Source organism: Pseudorasbora parva, chromosome 25 (assembly GCF_024679245.1).
Source record: "Pseudorasbora parva isolate DD20220531a chromosome 25, ASM2467924v1, whole genome shotgun sequence".
In the NCBI taxonomy this organism is placed as follows: domain Eukaryota; kingdom Metazoa; phylum Chordata; class Actinopteri; order Cypriniformes; family Gobionidae; genus Pseudorasbora; species Pseudorasbora parva.
Window position 1 is genome coordinate 19,229,096 of NC_090196.1, and position 20,342 is coordinate 19,249,437.

General features: G+C 35.5%; 3 protein-coding genes across 6 annotated transcripts; 1 reads left to right on the forward strand and 2 right to left on the reverse strand.

Annotated features, from left to right (window-relative positions):
- Positions 1-873: 873 nt before the first annotated feature.
- LOC137064569 (troponin I, slow skeletal muscle-like) lies at positions 874-3,107 on the reverse strand. The gene is made up of 6 exons (XM_067435978.1): positions 3,057-3,107; positions 2,846-2,977; positions 2,071-2,160; positions 1,813-1,986; positions 1,338-1,427; positions 874-1,243 (listed from the first exon to the last, which is right to left on the reverse strand). Exons 2-5 carry the CDS (start codon positions 2,948-2,950, stop codon positions 1,341-1,343), a joined length of 456 nt encoding a protein of 151 aa, XP_067292079.1. The 5' UTR covers positions 2,951-2,977; positions 3,057-3,107; the 3' UTR covers positions 874-1,243; positions 1,338-1,340.
- Positions 3,108-4,208: 1,101 nt separating this feature from the next.
- On the reverse strand, positions 4,209-7,069 carry tnni4b.1 (troponin I4b, tandem duplicate 1). The gene is made up of 6 exons (XM_067435975.1): positions 7,034-7,069; positions 6,236-6,367; positions 5,982-6,071; positions 5,305-5,478; positions 5,118-5,209; positions 4,209-5,027 (listed from the first exon to the last, which is right to left on the reverse strand). The coding sequence occupies exons 2-5, from the start codon at positions 6,338-6,340 to the stop codon at positions 5,123-5,125; spliced, it is 456 nt and encodes a 151-aa protein (XP_067292076.1). The 5' UTR covers positions 6,341-6,367; positions 7,034-7,069; the 3' UTR covers positions 4,209-5,027; positions 5,118-5,122.
- LOC137064565 (interleukin-17 receptor A) lies at positions 5,378-19,564 on the forward strand. Of its 4 annotated transcripts, XM_067435972.1 has the most exons (11): positions 13,016-13,812; positions 13,896-13,920; positions 14,002-14,145; positions 14,308-14,429; positions 14,528-14,648; positions 14,823-14,845; positions 14,912-14,986; positions 15,107-15,181; positions 15,290-15,359; positions 15,511-15,627; positions 18,336-19,564. In XM_067435972.1, the coding sequence occupies exons 1-11, from the start codon at positions 13,717-13,719 to the stop codon at positions 19,352-19,354; spliced, it is 1,887 nt and encodes a 628-aa protein (XP_067292073.1). In that variant the 5' UTR covers positions 13,016-13,716; the 3' UTR covers positions 19,355-19,564. The 4 variants fall into 4 exon arrangements, with proteins under 4 accessions (XP_067292075.1, XP_067292074.1, XP_067292073.1 ...); XM_067435973.1 differs by lacking the exon at positions 13,016-13,812 and adding an exon at positions 5,385-5,500 and having other exon boundaries at positions 14,823-14,986; XM_067435971.1 differs by having other exon boundaries at positions 14,823-14,986.
- The last annotated feature ends 778 nt before the right edge of the window (positions 19,565-20,342 follow it).

Consider the following 20,342-nt stretch of genomic DNA (forward strand, 5'->3'; position numbering starts at 1 on the left):
CCTATTTCTCTGGATTTAAACATTCTTGGAAACATTTGGGATTAATGTAAGCACACGAGTCAACACAATATTTAATATTTTACTAGTGGTTTTTGAATATTTGAATCCAAAAATATTACATATTGTGTCTTGGGGGTGTTTTTCAACTGCCACTTTAGACAGGTGAGTGAACCTAACTTCCACTTTTTGTACATGAGATTTTGATTTAAAAAAAATTATTTTACAGAATCCAATAAATGTGCTTATTCTTTCAGCGACCCAAATCTAAGATGGCTGTCATTTTTTTAAACAAGGGGACAATCCCCCATATTCCACAAATCGAGCCCTGGGTGGAAGCACGTCTTATTGTAAAGTGAGCACACACCCCTACTCACATCTCATTCTCCCTGAGAGTTGACACTCCAAGAGACATGTAATGAATTACCACCTGCCATTTGTCCTGGAATTATTTTTAGGCCTTATGGCCAGATGATGAGATGCCAAATGCAAGTTCTTGACTTTAAATGGCTTTGTTCATATCAACTGCAACAGCCAGCATGATCTGCTAAGAACCTCTCTACTTTGTTCTGTTCATTATGCTAGATGAATTGTAAATAATTGCATTATCAAGGTCGATTTGTCCGACTTCGCCAAAATTGGACGGGCACATTTTCAGTTTACTAAAGCCTTTACGTGACATTTAAAAAAGACGTATTATTGTTTTAATCCGATTCACAGCTTTTTAAGTATGTTTTTTTTTTTTACAAATATTTTTGATTGATGCTAGAACAACTGAAGGTATTCCCAGAACACAACATGTATGTTATGTCTGCTATGAGGTGAGGTCAAATAGATAAAAGTGTTTGGGAGGGTCAGAGACAACAGGTCCTACTACATTTAGGGCTATTGTATCTAAACATCTCCAGAGGTTTTCTGTGCTGTTTCATGTTAATTGCTGGCAGTTAGTATTTTTAAAGTAATGGACAAAATATTTAGTCTTTCCGATCTTTATTAATTAAGTCAGAGAAGAGCTGAACATCACAAAAATCATTAAGTAGCACATCAAGTAAGTCCGAGACATTGTTTTCTTGTCTAAATGCCTTAAAAGATGCAGTGTCCTTTTCAACTAAAACATAAAATGAAGCCAAAAATGCATGGTATTATATAAATACAATTTGCATATGAACTTGCATTGATTTATACATTAATTTTAAGATGTTTTTGATTTCCTGAATTCTGGTGTCAGATCTCATGTAGTTGCCATCTGTAAGAAAATGAATAAAACGTTGAGATGAAATATTTCATGTAAGACATCCTTAATCTAAAGATCATTGAAAAACAATGCATTTTTTATTTACCTTCTATTGTCCAGCATCAAACAGCTTTTTCCTGCCCTCCATTCCAGACATGGCCTCCACATTTTTACGCCAGTCAGTCACCTCTTCTTTCTATGAGAGGAAACGGTGTAATAACGGTTCAAATAGCTCAAAAATACTGGGTAAAACTTTAGTTTAGGGTCCAATTCTCAATTAATTGCTTATTAGCATGCATATTACTAGGATAGTGACTGTTTCTTAGTACATATAAAGTGCATATTAATGCCTTTTTCTGCATGAACATATTCTACTTCCCTTAATCATACATAATACCTAAATTTAACAGCTACTCAGTGTTAATAAGCAGTAACTAGGAGTTTTTTTAAAATCCAAACAGTTTGTTAATAGTGAGAATTGGACCCTGATCTGAAGTGTGACTAAATACTGAATTGACGTGAATGATTCGATTCGTATTTCAATTATTCAGTTTTGATCATGAAAACGTCACATGACTTACCTTCTCCTCTTCTTTCTTGACTGTCTTGAGGTTGGCTTTGAAATCCACAGACTCTTTGACCTTGGAGCCCAAAAGAGCACCCAACATGGCATCGGCAGAGATCTTCACCCTCTTCAGTGCAGGTCTCTTCATTTTGCCTCTAAGTTCGGTAATCTTGATGTTCAAATCTGCAATCTATAAAAGACACATAAAGTTCATTCCAGCGTATTTCCGTTGACTCTTATAAGATACAAAGTGATTCCCATTATGGTGTAGTACCTCCTTTTCATTTTTGGAAACCTTGGCTGAGATGTCATACCTTTCTTCGTCTACAACATCAATCTTTTGATGGAGGTCTTTGCAGAGAGCCTGAGTACACAGTATTGTTTTCAATTAATTTAAAAATAATAAACCATCATTTGCACCAGGTGATAATTTGCATTTCATACTACAAAACCATGAACATATTTACTGACATATCGCTTGAGACTTAGTGATATAAAATTATAATTTACTTTTGGTACTTCTTTATCGCGCATTGCACATTTCTTAATATTAAGCCTAAAATATGTTTACTATTAGTAAGGATAGTATGATCTTTGTGTAACATTAGTCTTTAAATATATTTAAAGTATTCCTAAAGTATACTTGCAATAGTTCCACTTTAGCACAATCAAATATACTTAAAGCATATCTTTAGTTGGAACTCGGCACTATAGGCATTAAGTATACCAATGTAGTGTACCAGAAGTACATTTACAGGGTATATATTTAGTACATATATATGTTAATGTATTGTAGCATATTTTTTACTTTATAGATATTTGTAGTATATAGTTTATTTCAAATACATTTTAGTATATGCATTTTTCACTAGGGAAGGCAATGTCCAATTTCAAAAATGGTTTACACACAGGATGGTTTTTGAGTGTTTAAGTGTTAACCTAATTTATGATCATTACTAAAATATGTCAGAGGAAAAAAGGCAATAAAAACGTGCACCAAGTGTCCCACTACCGGGACACTGACAGTTAACAGGCTATTTTAGGTTTACCTGAAGCTCTTGGACAGACAGGCCGGACAGCTGTAGAGGTGGCACTCTCTCACTCAACGTGGTCTCTCTCTCTCTCTGCTTGTCTTCTTTTTCATTTACAAGCATAGAGGTTGCTTTCTTCAGGAGCTTTGTCTGAAGCAAAACATACCAGAAAGCGTTGTTTAATGCATCATCTTACAAAATGCTTTCTTCTCTATACAGAATCAAATACCTTTAAGAACAACCTCCTGGATGCTGAAATCTTAGATTTTGGTCGCTGAAAAAATAAGCAAATTTATTGGAGTCTGTTAAAAAAAAATGAAATTCCCATGTTCAAAAAGTGGAAGATATAAAGTCCACTTACCTGTCTAAAGTGGCAGTTTTCAGTTAATGAAAAGGAATAGTAAAATGAGTGTTAATTTATGAAAAAGTAGGGATGTTGAATAATTTACAGCAAGCTGGCAGATAATGTATGCATATAGATACTAACAACGTAAAAGACAGAATACTTACGACTCAGACATTGTGACCTTCTTAAGTGCAAATCTAAGTCAACAATCTGAAATATAAAGATTGGTGAAACACTGATAAGCATGCAGTTATTATTACTAAATAATAATGTACTTAATAAGCATCATTTTGGAGGCACATGACACTTGAACAAACTAGTATGTTATATATATAAAAGCACCACTTCTCAACATCACACACTTATAGATTCCTGATGGATCAACCAGAACCAGAAAGCCGGAAAAAGAAAGAAAGGTCATAAATGATGAAAAGTCTCAATTGTTTCTCCTAGACAGCAATGAGATCAAATAGGGTGCAAATTGAGACTTTTTACTTGAATGTCCAACAGCTTCAGGAGAGATCTCAACAATGTAACCAATCATGTCTCATCAAAGTTTTCAAAGACCAAACTATCTAAGCTATGCCACGGATTAATTTTATGTCAGCACTTACATCTCATGGGTAGTTCTATTATTTTTATAGCAATCAAATGCATTGCTTTTTCTGTTAGCTGTGCCAAGCAGTGCAATAGTTCATACCTGTTTCTCCAAAGTCCACTCCAAGTGAAGTAGAGTGTGACAATGTCTGAGCACAAGGAAACCCAAGCAAATTTTATGGCCTCTTTGGCTTCCTCTGAGTGGCTCACTAAAATAGACTGAAACCGTCTACCCAGAGGCTCATTTTACTCAGCACCATCAAAACACAATTGCATACATTGTCCATCGCCAGTCCCTCTTCATTTTCCATTGTTTGGCCCTACAAGGCAGAAAAGTTTTTGCTGAAGTTAGCGTAGCTGTATGTCCTCGAATGCAACTGAAAGTGACCACAGAGCCTAGTGAATTTTGAATTGATTGATTCATTTTATTTAGGAAGATACATGAATAAATGAATCAGTGTATCTGTTGTTTCTTTGTTTTTATACACATACAAATGGTTTTAAACACATCCCAAAGGGTTTCCATATAGTGAGAAATCCAAATGAGCGAGACCACTCTGCACTTGGCTGATTCAAACAGCATTGAATATGGGTAAATATACACACAACATGTGGTAACCTAAAACCAGTTATGCACATATACAAGATACACAACCAAGTGCACAAATGCATTTCAAGGACACTGTTTGTTTAGCAAGGGAACTGTATGGTGACACAACACGTTTCTTTGTTTGCATGGGGTCATTTAATTTTGGAATGCCATTACATTGCAATTTTTACTTCCAGTAGTAGAAAGTGTCACAATATCTGACATCTTTTATTCATTAATATCACTAGTTCACAATATTTCATACAATTAATTTCTGTCCTGATTATATTTCTCATGCATAAATGATGCTTTTAGCATATACACAAAATATCATATTTAGTTTCAAATGTAAACACATTTGTACAGACTGTCCACAAATTGCAGCAAAATACAGGAACTAAGACACACTAAAAGCTAAGGTCACTTACACAAACACCTAAACTTTGAACATTATAAACTGTGTGTGTCTGTGTGTGTGTGTGTGTGTGTGTGTGTGTGTGTGTGTGTGTGTGTGTGTGTGTGTGTGTGTGTGTGTGTGTGTGTGTGTGTGTGTGATTGATATTATTATTCATAAATCATATTTGTATTTGATTTGGGTTTTCTTGATTCGAACCATGTGTTTTCTTGCCTTGGCACACATCTGTTGCTCTCCTTTCTTGTTCCAGAGTCTGAAAAGTAAGAAAGAGTCTTCTATCAGTCAAAATGCTTGTTTTTTACAGCAGTCAAACTCCGTTAAATGTGACAAATTTGCTTTGTACCTTTTTTATTGTCCAGCAGTGAACAGCTTCTTCCTGCCCTCCATTCCAGCCATGGCCTCCACGTTCTTACGCCAGTCAGTCACCTCTTCTTTCTGTAAATGGAACAAATATATAAAATAGGTTTTGAATGAGTTTCTGTTTGTTTAAGTTAATGCATTTATATTTCTAAAAGACTAAAACGCATCACCTTTTCTTCTTCTTTCTTCACTGTCTTTAGGTTGGCCTTGAAATCTGACTTCGATGCCATTTTGGATTCAGTCAGCGCACCAAACACGGCATCATGTGACTTCTTTACCTTCTTCAGTTTGGTTCGTTGACTTGAACCCTTCATTTCCCAAATCTTCTGGTTCAAGGCCTGAATCTGAAATGGACCACAATTAACGGTAACTCAGAGTTATTATGCTAACTAAAAAAAAATCTGACATTTTCAGAAACCGAAAAAAACACAAATGTGGTAAAATCTTCTCTCTGCAACTAACAAAAATAAATGTAGATGTGTAGAAATATTCAAATAATATTAATAATGACAAGCACATAACAAAAGTACAAAAACTTAGTTAAATATAGTTAAAGTTAAATATAAAGACAGTAAAAAAAAACTCAAATGAAATGAAGCAAATTCTTAATAATAATAAATATCATAATAATGTATAAATAATAGTAAAATAACACGTTTGAGAGATTTTTTTGCAAGTACTTTATCATTTGTATGTTCTCTGGGATTCGAACCTTGTCGTTGTTAGTGACATGCTTTACCATAAAGCTGCCACAGCTAAAACACCTGCTATCATTTGTATTTATGAATAAACTACTATTAATCTTTTATATGTCTTTTTAAAAGTGATACAACAACACAACCATTACCTCTTTTTCATTTTTAATCACTTTCATTTCAAGATCATATCGAGCCTCGTCAACAACATCACTCTTGCGGGAAAGCTCTTTGCAAAGTTCCTGCAAAAACATTTATGTGAATATATATATACATACATACATACATGCATGCATACATACATACATACATACATACATACATACATACATACATACATACATACATACATACATATATATACTTTACATATTGTTAGTGCAGAATTTTTTATTCTTGATGATACCTGGAGCTCCTGTGCAGACAGACCAGATAGTTTGAGAGGAGGAACCCTCTCATTAAGAGCATCATCTCTCTCTCTTTTATTCTGCTCTTTCTCAGCTTCCAGCATAGATGTGGCCTTGTGCAGTAATTTGGTCTGTAACATAACAGCACTGACATGACTATAAATTTCCAGCAGATTAGCACATAGCTTAGCGCATAGCGCAGCTTACTGCTAACACAGCCGGCCATTTCGTCATGGATTCTAGCCTTTCATTACTGTAAGGAAGTTTAATATGTGCAAACAGTTCTTATGTTTACTTACCAAATCAGTATTACTAAAATAATTATACAGAATAATTGAAAGTTTTGGGGTTGAAAATTTTTTTTTAGTTTTTGAAAGAAGTCTCTTATGCTCACCAATACAGTGATATTGTGAAATACTATGCAATTTAAATTAACTGTTTACTATTTGAATAAATGCAATTATTCCTGTGATGCAAAACTGTATTTTGAGCATCATCACATGATCCTTCAGAAATCATTCTAATATGCTGAGTTGGTGCTCAGAAATATGTTGAAAACTGCTGTGCTGCTTAATATTATTGTGGAAACCGTGATTTTTTTCTGTGCAAGATTCTCAAAAAAAAGCAAAAGTTCAAAAGAAAATAATTTATATGAATTGTTTTTTGTAACATTATAAATTTCACTTTTGATCAATTTAATGCATGCTTGCTGAAGTATTAATTTATTTTAAAAAATATTTAATCTAAACTTTTGAACAGTACGTTTGAGTGTATTTTATTAAAAACAGTCAACTTACTTTTAAGTGCAGCCGCCTTGTGGCAGTATACTTAGATTTTTTCTGAAAAGCAATACAAATCATTTTCATATTTTTTGACCTGCTAAATCTTATGAATTTGTTGAATTTTTGTTTGCAAAAAAGGAAGTGACTTACAGGTCTACAATGATGAATCACAGAGTGCAGCAATAAGGAAAGAAAAGAAAGACCAGAACAGATTAACAAAAGAGATAAATTGGTGCACTTTCAAATTTTAATCGCAACATTGTTTAAGTACTTACCCTTCAGACATTGTTGTTTCTCTTTATTGGCCCTAGAAAATGGAAGATATTGAATGAGTTCTTATTAAATTAATTTCAAATCACACATGGGCCTGGTTTCACAGACAGGGCTTAGATTAGACATTTAATTAGCTTTTATAAACGTGCCTTACTGCCATGCTGGCGTACATTTTTAGACAAAACAATGGCACTGACATATTTTAAGATTGCTTTTAGTTAAAACGGCTCAAAATGCTTTTTTAGTTTGGGACTAGCTTAAGTCTTGTCTGTAAAACTGGGGGATAAAGCGTTTAAATAGAACATTATGATAAATGATTTTCCAATAACAAAGGGGATGGATCTCCAGATATGTGACCTTAATTGTGTTTCAGGTGATGAAATCATTCAGCGTATGAATCTGTGCGTCAGATTTGCGCAGAGTTGCTAGGAAACATTCCTACAGTCCACACATAGAACAGTCTGGAAAGGTGACGAGTGCCAAGTATTTGAATGGCAGAGCCGAGTCACAATGTAGAGGAAAATTGAATTTGAAGGCCCTCGTATCCAAAGAAGAGTGCTTTATATAAAGCACTGGTGCCGATAACTATTCTGTCGGTAACTATTCTTTGCGTTCATACCCATTGTGCTCGATAAAGCATGTGGTTGTAAGTATTTCCATCCCGACTAAATTTGAACATTACTGCCATTCTTTCATATGGCCCAGTTTCAAGCCCTACCCTTGAACTTACCACACTGCTTTCATACGGTCCTAATAGCCAGAACTCGAGTTTTTGAAAAGATAGCTTGAACTAAATTATCTGGATTATATTTTTTGTTATAAAGTGCAAAAATGGACTTCGTTAAATTTTCGTTATAGCTAATTTGCATGTACAAATGTAGGAAGTAGTAATTTAAGAGTTCAATCTAAAACTGGCCACTAGTAAGATTTTTCTCTTTTTCTTTTGGTTACTCACCAGATCTATTTATATGGTAATTTCTTGAGTGACTAAATTGCAAGACAAACCACCTGAGATCTGTTTCATGATCTAATTGCTTCTGGGAGGCAATTATTTCAAGAACATCGGATCTCGTATCCACATTTCTCCAAGTCTAAGCTAGCTGTAAAACAGTATTTCATAACATACATTCCTTAAAGTTGACACAACCTGCTTGTTACGAAAATACACAGCGCGGCACTCACTAGTCCCTGTGGGGAGCCGTGGTCGTGACACGGGAGAATGTAGGACGGATATGCATCCATCCTCCCAACAGTGTAGGTGTAATTCTGATTATCTCCAAACGTGTACTGTAAATCTTAGAGTGATGAATAGACCGTACAGTACAAACCATCTCAAATGTTTAGCAATAAACTCAATATCCTTAAGTATTTATGACAACATGTGTGGGTCCATTAAACTTGAGCTGTGAATGTGATAGCTTATAGGACTTACCTTGAATTAGGAGAGAATCAGGACAGGATGTGTTGTGTGGTGGCGTCGAAGAAGAATAAATGTTATATGGTTGTTTTTTTTCATGAGGGATTTATGGGTTGAATCCAGCGTGTGAATGGCTAACCAAAATAGACCCCTGTTACGCCTCTTGCTCTCAAGTGTGCAAATATCTGGGCAATTTGTTTTCCACCTCCATGCCATGGACATACACACTTCCAAATGACAAACACTAGCACAAGGGTCATGCACTTCAATTCTCTTTTGCGTAAAGTACCAACTGGAAAAGGACACCCCAGGTTAATAGGATAAAAAAATAGCAAATAATTTAAATTTTTTAAACAATAAAACTGTAACTCTATTTTTGTTCATTCCTCACAGTTGTAATAAAATGTTCTCCTCATAAACGCTTAAGTTAACTGGCCTCTTTATTAACCTGCGTGCTTATGTTTGAGGCCCATAAAAGCAATGTTCTTCAAGGCTATGGGGCCTGCGTGCCATGTAAATGGTGTGAGGGCAGACAGTAACTCATGTACTTGTTAAGAAGCACATTCCTAAAAGTCGGGTTTTAATTATAATTTACACAAGATTGTATAATTATAATAATTCATGCAAATCTTGTTCTCATCCACAAAAAGCTGCATACTCATCCTCTATACTTTTAGAATTCATAATGGCGACACGCTCAATGACAATGTAACATTGTGAGTTAAAAAAAAACAAAAACGATACTGACCTTTCTATTCAGATGTGTCATGTATGTCCTGCGTGCTGTGATCATATACTGTGATTAATTACAAGTGTCAGTGATAATATTGTGCCACAAGTTTTTACTGTGTGACAGAATGAGACGGGGGATTTGCTAGGGCTTCTCAAATCCTCTGCTGACTGCTGGCATGCAGCGGTAGTTATCAATGTCAGCAGAACTCATGTTAGTGCTTAAATGTGGAAGTTTGCTTATTAGGGTCTCTCTTCTCTTCTTTTTAAGTGTAATGAAAACTATAGCACTATTCTGTAGGGTATGTTTAAAGATATTAAAGTCTTCCTAATAGTGTAATTCTGTTTGAAAATATTATATAAAAATATATTACAAGAAATAGACAACTGCTGTTTAAAGAGATATAGCAACTGCCATGTGATTGGTTGATTAGATAATTGCATTCTCATTAATGCAATTATCTAATCAATCACCAAGCAGTTGCTTCAATGCATTTAGAGGTGCGGTCCTGGTCAAGACAATCCCCTGAACTCCAAACTGAATATCAGAATGGGAAAGAAAGTGATTTAAGCAATTTTGAGCGTGCCATAGTTTGATGACGCAAAGTTTGAGTGCATCTTCTTGGGATATGTGGTTTTCACCTCACAGCTGGTGGAAAATTAGCCTAGAAATCTAGACGCACCCTAGCGGCAGCAAATCTAATCTGCCCACGAGTGTCGTCTAGCAACTCTCAATACCCTTCTGAGCTGTATTCCCCTAACTCTTGCTGGGCCAATCACATCGTGTATAGAGTCGGTGGGCGGGGCCATAATGATGATGGCTGAGTTGCGTTTGCGAGCTTCTAGTAAACACAGAAACTGGAGAACGGCGATCTTTCGAATCAGCTCTGACTGTGACTCTGGAAGACTGGGAGTTAAGCTTTTCTCTGAGAAAAGAACAAAGAACGGCACTGAAGTCATTCTTAAAAAGGGAAGATGTGTTCGGAGTTTTCCCGACCGGATACAGGGAATGTTTAATCTATCAACAAGCTCTGTTTCACCTTCGTTGCTCTGGTTGTTTGTAGAGCTATCCATTCGCGTGCAGAGGGAGTTTGAAAGACAACCGTTTAACCCGCCCCTCGGATTGAGCCCTGTCGATGGTGAGTTTCCAGACCAAACATCTTGATGTGGGTCTGGCTTGTCAGGCTAGTGGAAAATAGCACTCAGGCAGAAATCACATTCATTCATGTGGTTATTAACGTTACTGTAGTATAAAGCAGAGCAGGTCCGAGTGTTGTGGAGCTGAGCACAGCTGCTGGAGCGATTGTTAAACAAATACCCACCTCGCGAATACCGGGACTTTATTATGACGGGACGAGACACATTCGCTGGGCGCCTGCACTGATCCGCTCTTCCGGTTATGATTATGAGGTAATGCAGCTCTGTTTACACTGATAAAAACAACTTGTAAGATTTACTTGATAAAATCTTTGTAACAATTTGCACTCAGTTTTTCTAAGTAAAATTTACTGCTGCGATATCAAGTACAACTTACTTGCCAATATCAAGTAAAATGTACTTAACTATAAATGTAACATTTGCAAAGACATTAAGTAAATGTTACTTAATTATATTTAACTTAGCATGTTGTATTTATTAAAGGTAATCAAGTAAATTTTATAAATCTGTATTATTTACTCTTATGAAGTAATTAAGTAGATTTTATAATGTTTGTCCATTTGACATTTTGAATAACTTAGTTGAATTAATTTATATTACTCACTATTATTATGTAAATGTTGCTATTTTAAACCAAATAAATGTAATAATTTTCTCTGCATCAAATACATTTATCACAAATCACACATAAATACAATAAAGTTGAACAGTTTATTATGTCAAAATTTACAATTAACCATTAAATCAGTAATGTTCACATCAACTGATTAAGTAGTTAAGGTACATTCATTATAATTTACAATAACTGTAGAATTAACCATGTATGGTTCAACTAAACATCAGCAGCCAACAGTGGCATAACTAACATTAAAGGGTTAGTTCAGCCAAATATGAAATGTCCAAAAATAACAAAAACTACGACTTTATTCAGCATTGTCTTCTCTTCCGTGTTTGTGTTCAATCCTCAAATAAAGATTCAAACGGTGAAGAGAAGCCAATGCTGAATAAAGTCGTAGTTTTTGTTATTTTTGGACCCAAATGTATTTTGGATGCTTCAAGAGACTCTAATTAACCCACTGATGTCTCATATGGACTACTGTGATGATGTTTTTATTCCCTTTCTGGACATGGACAGTATAGTGTGCATACACTTGCATACGCTCTCGGACTAAATATAAAATATCTTAAACTGTGTGTTAAGATGAACGGAGGTCTTACGGGTGTGGAGCGACATTAGGGAGAGGAGTTAATGACAGACATTTCATTTTAGACTGAACTGAACTAACTTAACCCTTTAATGACGAGCACATGCATAGTCCAGCTGAAACAGAATGGTCACTTTTCCTTAATGCTCATTCATCGACTGGATCCTCTCGATCAGCTCCATGGACGAACATCTTAAGGATATGTTCAGCGGCAACACTGCGACTGTCCTCCTGCATACAGTTTGTAAGAAAGAAAGAACACAATTCCATTTAAGAAATAGAATTACATTTATAACATTACATTTTATTTTCATTAAAAAGGTGACCGGACCTTCATGTCGTTAGCTCACTAAAATAGAATTGCTGACATTCATGCACTTGTTGCTAACGTTATTCATCAATGCTTATTTGGTATCAGAGTTCACCTGCCATCCAAACTTTCCTTCTTTAGTGCAGAGTGCAGACTAACTTATGCTTTGATAAAATAATTGCTGTGAAATTTTCAGTGGATATAAAAACAACTTAGACACTTTAAAAAAATGCTAACATTAGCTAGAGGACACACACACAGGCAGCCAGCACTTAATCACGGCCAGCTAACATTAAATTATTTTGAAGTTAACCAGACAGGGTGACTTTTTCTACAAGAACGTGGCTAACTACATTTAATCCCCTCTATCTTTGACTAAACACCAGTCTCAACTTTATAGAAGTGGATAATGCTTTAGCTTTAGCTACCGTTATTGTGATTAAAACTCACTTTTAGTCCATTTTAAACCGTAACGTCTATGCAATAATCAAACCATCAAAACGAAGTACATCGTTATCACAAATCTAAAATAGAAAAGTCAGAACTTACCGAGAATAAGTCAGCCATTAAAAAGCGACATCCCAAACCGACCGTCTCTGCCTCTGAACCGGGATCTTTTTGAGCAACAACAAAAACGGGCGGGCAGATTCAAACACACTTTGCTTTTCAGATTAAAATTTACTTAGTATTTTTAGGTGAATGTGCTGTGACTATAAAACATTAAATACTATTTGTAAATATATGGTAAAATTTACTCTTTCTTCTCAGTTAATTTATTACATTAATAAATTGTGTAAATTTTACATAAGATATATAGTTCCAACTTAATCTTGATTTTACAATGTATAAATTACATGAATTAATGTAATAGATTTTACAATACCACAAAGTCATTTTTTTCAGTGTATCATATTAGATACATTTAAGTGTGTTGGAAATTATGTTATGACGTTACTCCGTGCGTTCACTTTTTCACACTGCTAAAAGTAAAGCGCTTCTGCCAAATAAAAGCCGAAACCGAGGGTAGCGCAGATATAATCCAATTGACAGGTGACTACCTCAAACGCTATGCTGAAACGTCCCGGTTTACTGCAAAAATACTACATAGTGCACCTTTAATTTAAGCATTTACTCTTGCTTTAGAGTGTAATGGCAAAGCATGTTGGGAAATAGAAATCCATTCAGCCCTGTTTCAGTTGCTTAAAATTTTCAGTTTTGTGAACTGAAAGAAAAAGCTCTAAATACTCATAAAAGTTACTTTGAACTAATTTGTTTAATTTGAGTTGGCTTGAACCAATTCATTATTTTGAGCGTTAGGGTTTACAGTGTGTGAGTTCAACTCATAAAACTGTTTAACAAACAAAGAGGACATAATTCAAGCCCTTTTTATGTGTAGTTGAAGGGTTTGACTTTAAGGCAAACTTGAATATCAAAGGCAACGTTTGTGAGAGAAGCTTAATTTCCTTGTGTGCGTCAGGCTCCTCCTCTTCCTTATCTGATCTCCTGGTTTCCTCTAAATACAGATAGAATCTAAAAGCCATAAGAGGATGTTCTGTTTTATTTTACTGACACTTCAGTACCAGACAAAAACTTAACTACAACGAGTATGTTTTTTCTCTTTCTGTTCATTCTTTCATGTGTCATAATGAAAATCTCACCTTTGCATCTCATTGAACTCCCTCGGATGGAATGTTCTCAAGCGGTAAAAATTCTGTTTGTTTCCTTTTATCTATAAAACATTAATGCAAAAATGAGTTATTCTTTCAAAATGCTGTTTTCTGACAGGGGGTAAAATGCAAGGTCCAAGTAGGTAAGTAGAAGAAGATCTAGATTGACAAGTAATGTGAGGTTTTTGAAGACAAAATCAAAGATATGTTCTTTGATGTCTTAGGTAACTGCTCAGATGAGGGTTGGGTGATGCCATCGGATAAAGCCCCATGTTCTCCTGATGTAACTGCAAATGTAAAAGCCAAAAGGGATGATAGTGGACAATTTGCACCAATTATAAACCTTACATGGAGCCAAAATTCTGACGGTAAGGCAGATGATGTTCAAGGCTACAATATTTTCAATAATCAAATCCTTTCAGTCAAATTGACAGGAAACTTTCTTATGCAGAACCTACAGTTGATCAAATTGGTTTCCAAGCATAAGGATCTATTTAAAGTTTTTTTTCTCTTTACATTATTTTCCTCAGCTGGCGTATTATCCCTCAATGGGACTGAAGTGCGAGTGGTTGAAATGGCAACAAATCACAGTGTTTGTGTTCGCTACATTTTTCTCGAAAGATTGAAGATAAATAACCCAAGACTTGAAAGGGTAAGAGAGCAATAATGCTTTGTATATATATATTTATATATACCATGCAATATTATTAACATATCATTCAGCTTGGTTTCTTTCCTTCATCTTTTTAGTGGACTTTTTCTTTGGACAGAATTGTGGTCGTCCCCACCTCTAAATACCAAGTTTTTGTAACCAATTTACCAAAGCCAGACAAGGGAAGTTGTACAAATATAACCAACATCACAGTTCCAGGTTAGAATGAATAAATAACACAATTTTTCAGTTGGCCAAATTGCATTTCTGTGAAATGATGTAATTTAATTCACATAAATTCAATTTGTCCAACTGAATTTTTTTAGATGTGATCAGTCACTAGAAATTTTTCAGTTGGAGACCCTGTTTGTATAAATCTGTTTGTCATTCTAGAGAGCATTTGGGATAGGAACAAGGTAAAATTGTCAGTGAGAAACTATAAGAAAAATTACTTGGCGATAATCATAGAATTCGAACCACAGGAGTTTTCTGACAAATACAACGTCTCCATTTGGAGTCCTGACCTTCACCCAGAAACATCTCGCATTGTCATGAAGGTACTTCAGATGTTCAATATTCAGATTTAAAGAAAAAGACTCCATAAATATAGCTATTCATACTAATATTCTATGACTAATATTCATATAGCAAGACATGAAAATAAATATGTTTTAAAGGACAACAAGACCTTTCTAAAGGTTAATTTCACACTGGAAGCATGGCGGATAACTCACTGTAGTTTGGACTTGGTGGTGAGTTAAAGTATCCTTTGTGTGCTGTTTGTTATTATATACAATGTACAGTAGTATGGTAATGTTTTGAGTCTTCATTAAATGACTGAAAGATGTCCTGTTCAACAGATTCAGCCACTGTCTGTTAAAAGCATGAAGAACTGTCTGGATTACACAGAGAACATTAATATCTGTCCCTGTATGTATTACACATTAACAGTATTCAGATTATGATTCAGAGCAATGCAAATGTTTCAGTTTATGGTCTTGAATGCAAGTGAAGTTCATTTGACCTCTGTTTTATTTTATTTGGATCGCTACAATTATTTCTATTAACATGTTAATGTCAGTTCTTCCAGATGCTCCTGTTGTTTTCGTTGTTTTGGTGATACTGGGGCTGTTGTCAGGGATATTGGCAGCTGTTGGTTGCTGTGTTGCATTTTTGCGCAACAAGGATTCACATAAAGGTTAGTTCAATTAAAAAGATCAAATAAATACATGTAACAAAGGCACAATATGTTAGTATTAAAATATCCAAAAGCCACTAGAACAATGTTCTATAATTTGTTGACTTGTGTACTTAAATTATTTCAACTGTTTCCAAGAATGTTTAAATCCAGAGAAATTAGCCATTTTAACCAGGACACAGACCGTCTCTGTGCGTCGCCTATCAATGACATCATACCCGTGTTGCACTTGGTTTCTGAGAGTAGCGTAACTTTCAACACACTCAGATGTATCTAATATGATAAAACAGCGCTGCATTACCCCACATACGCATGACTGGAAGAAGCTGAAGAGCTCGTATGGGGTATAAAAAAAGCTCTGCGAAATCAAGCCACCCCTTTGCTTTGAAAAAGCGACCTCTAGCAGTGAACAATTACATATTGTGGCTTTAAATTAGCAAAAGACAAAGGTAGAAGACTGTTCTTTAGTGAGAACAGTTTTAGTGAGAAAAATAACTACAATCCATTGAAGCATTGCGAGCGACATAAATTAAAGGGATAGTTTACCTACAAATAAAAATTATGCCATCACTTACTCGACCTCATGTTGTTCCAAACCTGTATGAGTTTCTTTTTACTGTTGATCAGAAGAAATAAAAAATGGAAACCACACAGTTGAGGGTAGCCATTGACTTTCATAGTATTTATTTCTCCTACTATGGAAGTCAATGGGTGTCTTAGGCCCCGTCCACACGGAGACGCGTCTAGCTGTATACGTATACATTTTGTACCGTATCAGCGTTTCGTCCACACAGATCTGCCGTTTTATCAGATATTTCTTGAAACGAGGGAAAAAAAAGATCGGATTGGGAAAGCTCTGGCTTCGTGTGGACGGGGCCTCAATCAGCTCCTTAGTTCAGTAGTCAGGGCACTGATCAGGGAGTCAGCCCATTGACTTATGTCCTGATCAGTGTCCTGACTATTGAACCAGGGAGCTGAATGAGACGCACGCAATGTCTACCGTGATTACCAACATTCTTTAACATATCTTCCTTTGTGTTCAGCAGAACAAAGAAACTCATACAGGTTTGGATCAACATGAGGGTGGGTAAATGATGACAGAATTACCTTTTGGGTGAACTATCCCTTTAAAATTTAGAAATTTAAAGGGGTGATGAATTGAGAAATCAACTTTCCCTTGAGCTTTTGATATATAAAAGAACATGGTAATATAAGAAAAACTTCAAAAAACTTCTGTAAGCTAAAAACTTCCTTGTTAGTTAAAGAGAAGCTTTTATAGACACCAGGCCCAGAAAACGATCGTGTCTTGACGTCATCGCGTGGCGAAACTCGCCTCTACAGAATAATAAACGTGTAATTCAGTAGCCCCACCAACTAACTCATGGAGCTGTTCGGATCGCTAGCCAGCAGCAATAAACATGCCGAAGCTTCCTTCGGATCATAATATTATGAATGTGTGGTTCATTTCACTGTGGAATCGAGTCTCTATTCAAGCTGGATTTGCAGACATATTGAGATTTAAACACAATGCTGCGCCTTCTATATTGGATCCGACAGGAATGTTGCCACACACTTTTCTATGTAATAGTAGTCCCGGGGCTGTGTGTTTTCCAGATGGCTTACCAAAACGTACACCCGTCGGCAGGCCGGTGAATCTCAAATAGTGAAATAATATTTCTTTCTTGATCTGGGCGCACACGCACGTGTGTGTGTGTCCACCAATATCCACTGATCGGACGGGCCAAGTAATAAAAAAATATTTTTCCAATCAATCGCGGCTGGATGAGAAATAAATCATTGTGTTTGTTAGATAAAGAAGTTTACGAGCCCTGTGATTGAGAGAATAATTCCGTTTGCCGCTTTTAAAACAATTCCTCCCTCATGTGAACTGAACTCAGAGGGGAGCTTAAGCTCATTAAATATGCAAATCTTATCCAATCCTAGCCGTGGGCATTTACTTCCAAGTCTCCAGTGCGGCACGCCCACCAAAACCCAGCGTTCAGAAGACAGCCTCAAAATCAGTGTAGAAAATAGCCTATTACTTATTAGTTATGATGTTTTTGGATGTAAAAACCACACAAACGTCATTAGATGACCTCAGACAACAGTATAAATGAATAAAAATCACCAGTTCATGACACCTTTAAAAGTATTCATTTACTGTTGTTTATTATATCTGTAGAAACAATATATTAAGTAAAAGTTTACATATATACAAAAGTTTAAGTAAAAGTTTACATATATATATGCATACACATGTAATATAGCAAGATGTAATGTTCATGGGAGATACTCTTTTGGCTCAAGTTGCTCCCAGCTAAATTGGTGTCATTTTCTATACAGCATCATGGGTAATGTAGTTTTTCATCATGAATTCAACTGCTAAATGGGATTATTTGATAAAATAATTTTTAAATAATACAGATGGCCTCAACAAAAGCAAAAATCAGTGTTCAACAACCTCATAGCTCACAGTAGGTCTGTCTTTTGTAGGTTTTTAAGTTATCATTAAAAATCATTTTCCCTATGGAGAAAATAAATGGAGTTTTTACTTCTGAAAACCAACTGTTGCTCTCTAAAGTGTAATAAAGTTTTTTAAAAATGCAGTTTTTAATTGTTTTGCTGATTTTTCACTCACTCTTTATTTATTAAATATGTTGATGGTTTCAAAGTTTTTGTTTCTTAATAATAATCATGACTTTTCATAGAAACGCCACCCTCAAACAGCTCTGCCTGTGGAAAGAGTAAACTGGAGAGGAATTCTGTTCAAGAGCAAAAGAGAGTCATTATCATCTACTCTCTGGACCACCCCTTGTATAAAGAGATCATCTTGAAATTATGTGCCTTCCTGAGGGCCAAATGTGGCACAGATGTCACTCTGGATCTTCTAGACTCCATCTGGCTCAGCACAATTGGCAGAATTCAGTGGCTAGATATGCAAAGGGAACGAATCTCCAAGTCCTCAGATAAAGTCCTGATCCTGTGCTCTCCAGGCGTACATGCGAAGTGGAAGGCCATGTGCGGTGAGCACAAAGTGAGACTGAAGGAGGATGAATGTTCACCCATAGGAGACATGCTCACGCCAGCCTTAAGCCTCATTATACCGGATTTTGTCCACGCATCGACTTTCCACAAGTACATCGTGGCTTATTTTGATGACGTGTGCTGTGAGGATGATGTTCCAGCACCATTTAACGTGGTGGTAAAGTACAAGCTCATGAAGCACTTTGAGGAACTTTACTTCCGGATCTTAGACATGGAAAAACATGAGCCAGAGCGGGTTAAATGCATTGAAGGCATAAGGGTGAATGATTACTTTAACTGTCCCTTAGGACGAGCCCTTCGGGATGCTATTGAAGCTTTTCACAGTTACCAGCTGAAGAATCCAAACTGGTTTGAAATGGAGCTTTTGGACACTGATGATAAGGAAGAGGGAACCATGTTGGAGTCCATGTTTCCTATGAACTGTAACCCTGCCACTGAATGCTATAAGCTGACTGAAGAACGTAAAGCTGATGCATTTGTCAATATGATTAACTGTCACGATGAAAACGTCTTAAAGTCTTCTATCACAGAGACGGGCATATTTCTAAACGAGAATTCTTCAGTTTTTACCACAGATGTGTACTCCAGTGGTCCCGTCCTGAGTAGCTTAACAACTATAGATGTGAAAGGTTTAGCAACTAAACCTGTCGCACAACATTCTTTGTGTTTACAGCCTCTGTGAATCTCTTTGAATTACACTAGACGTAATCAGACTGCTGTAACTTTCTGAGACCAAACTTATGTCTACTGTATGTATAAAATGGCATATCAAGTTATCATGAAATAGCTTTTTGACAAAGAGAAAAAAATACATTTATTTGGCAGATTTTGTAATCTAAAGCTGTTTGTGCTGTCAAATCGATTATTTGAGGGATCTAAAATAAAAGTTTGTGTGTACATATGTGTGTATACTGTGTATAATTGTTTATATGAATGCACAGGCATGTATATATTACATTTTTAAAATGTAAATTAGCCTATATTTATATATTATATAAATATTATTATATTATACATTATATATATATATATATATATATATATATATATATATATATATATATATATATAGTATATACATGCACAATTTATATATTTATTTACATAATAATTATGCACAGTATACACATATATTATTTAAACACGAACATTTGGATACGATTAATCGCAATTACTTGATTTGACAGCATAAGCTATATGTAGAATAACATTTACACACCTTATCATTCAACATTTTTGCATTCCCTGGGAATTGAACCCATGATCCTGGCATTGCTAGTGCCATAGCCTACTCTACTTTTTAAGATACAGGAAAAAAGTATTTTCTATAATAAATCAATTGCACCTATTTTCCCACACATTTAAAATTGGTATCGTCCGTGGTTTTAGTAATTCCTAATTAGATTAAAGGAAATTACATAATTTGGGTTGTGATTCCCCCCACCCCGAAAACTATAACAGAAATATGTAAATATTATTGCTGATGTTGCATGATTTATAAAGAATGAAGTCTACCAATGTTATCTGTTGCTCATTTTTATAATCGTATCCATAAATCTTACTTTATGAATGATCGGACACTTAGCCTATTTGAGTGTAAACACGTATTCTCAACATAAAATAATAATAATTCCGTTCTGACATGTTCTGAGGCAATTGGTGGTATTCTC